This window comes from Mandrillus leucophaeus, unplaced genomic scaffold (assembly GCF_000951045.1).
Source record: "Mandrillus leucophaeus isolate KB7577 unplaced genomic scaffold, Mleu.le_1.0 Scaffold1038, whole genome shotgun sequence".
NCBI classification, from domain to species: Eukaryota; Metazoa; Chordata; class Mammalia; order Primates; family Cercopithecidae; genus Mandrillus; species Mandrillus leucophaeus.
In genome coordinates, this window is record NW_012098521.1 from 150,569 (window position 1) to 151,978 (window position 1,410).

At 58.3% G+C, this 1,410-nt stretch overlaps 1 protein-coding gene across 1 annotated transcript in view; it reads right to left on the reverse strand.

Moving 5' to 3' along the window:
- Positions 1 to 1,410, reverse strand: part of LOC105539088 (TBC1 domain family member 3B-like) — a 23,578-nt gene that overhangs the window by 6,877 nt on the left and 15,291 nt on the right. The window contains 2 exon segments of the mRNA XM_011979208.1: positions 691 to 811; positions 1,336 to 1,384. Of these exon segments, the coding sequence (XP_011834598.1) occupies positions 691 to 811; positions 1,336 to 1,384 (170 nt within the window).

Here is a 1,410-nt window from a genome sequence, read left to right on the forward strand (position 1 = left end):
GAAATCAGAGCCTTCCCCCAAGATGTGGAGCCATCAGCTGGAAGAGCTGGGCAACTGGAGACGCCCCCAAACCTCAAGGCCTTTCACCCTCCCATCTGGTGACCCTACCAGGTGGCCTTTGCCCTGGGGACGTGGGGCAGGAACATCCCCTGGAGCCTGGCTGGAGGTTCCCCTGGAGGCCTCCTGGACCAGAGTGCAAAAAGGGCAAGCCTGACTTTGAGGCCACCACATGGCGGCCAGAACAGGGTGGGTGCTGGGCTTCCTGGTTGTCTCCTGGAAGTGGGGTCGGGCCAGGGGACACGGGTTGGGGAGATGCTGCCACCTGAGCTTAGTCAGCCCATTTGTGGGCACCAAGGGCAGCAGGAGCCCGGGCAGCTGGAGGGGAGGAGGACTCTCAGGGAGGGGAGAGTCAGTTGCACACAATCAGAGCCGGAGGGCGTGGCTGCAGGACACAGAGGGTGGCCACGGGGAGGATGAGATGCCCTCTGCAGATGGGGATGAAAGACATCTAACTTTGGCTTTGGGGGTCAGCCGCAGACTCCTGTGGGACCCTCAGCAAAGACATCCTAAAGACTCCCAAGGAGCTGGCGACACAAGGAAGGTGCCTTGGCTGAAATCCGAGATTACCTGGCCAGGGTGGCCATCCTAGGGTCTGGCTGCATGACGTCCCAGGGGCAGCTGTCCACCTACCCTGCAGGGAATGCCTCTCCCTGGCCAGCAGCTGCACCAGTGCCCAGAATGCATCCTCCTCAGGCAGATAAAGGAGGAACAAGGCTGCGATGTGGCTCAGGTCCCTGCAGTAGCCCACCTCCTGCAAAAGCCAGAGTCACCGTGGAAGGACATCACCTGGGAAGGCTGAGGTCACCTGGGAGGACTCATGTCATTGGATAGGGCAGAGGTGACTGGGGAGTCTTCCTCTGAAGAATAGGCTTCCTCAGGATGCAAATTCATTTCATGACAAGAGCCAAGTCCATCAGGCACTTCAGCACCTTCTCCAAACTGTCTCCTGATAGCACCATCCTGCGTGCGACCCTGCCAAGCTCCTGGGCTTTGGGGCAGCCCCAGGAGGAGGGCGTCATTTCTTGTTCTGAGAAGTGGTGGTCAGACCCAGGTGACACCAGGAGTCCAGACCTGACTTCTTTGTGTCTCAGCTTGACCCCTTGAGATCACCCCCTTGCTGGGAGGTTTATGCCAGCAGTGAGCTGGAGTCCTACCTCCTATATCCCCGGGGGTCACAAATACTAACTTTAAAAGAAACAGCGACACCCCCACCAGACACCCACTCCTGTGAACAGGGAAATACTGCCCGGGAACGTCACTGCCGGGAATACTCACCGGGTTATACTCCGAATATGCCAGGAGGATGTAGAAGAGTTCCCGCTGCCTAGGAAACAGAGAAATGAGGCTTTT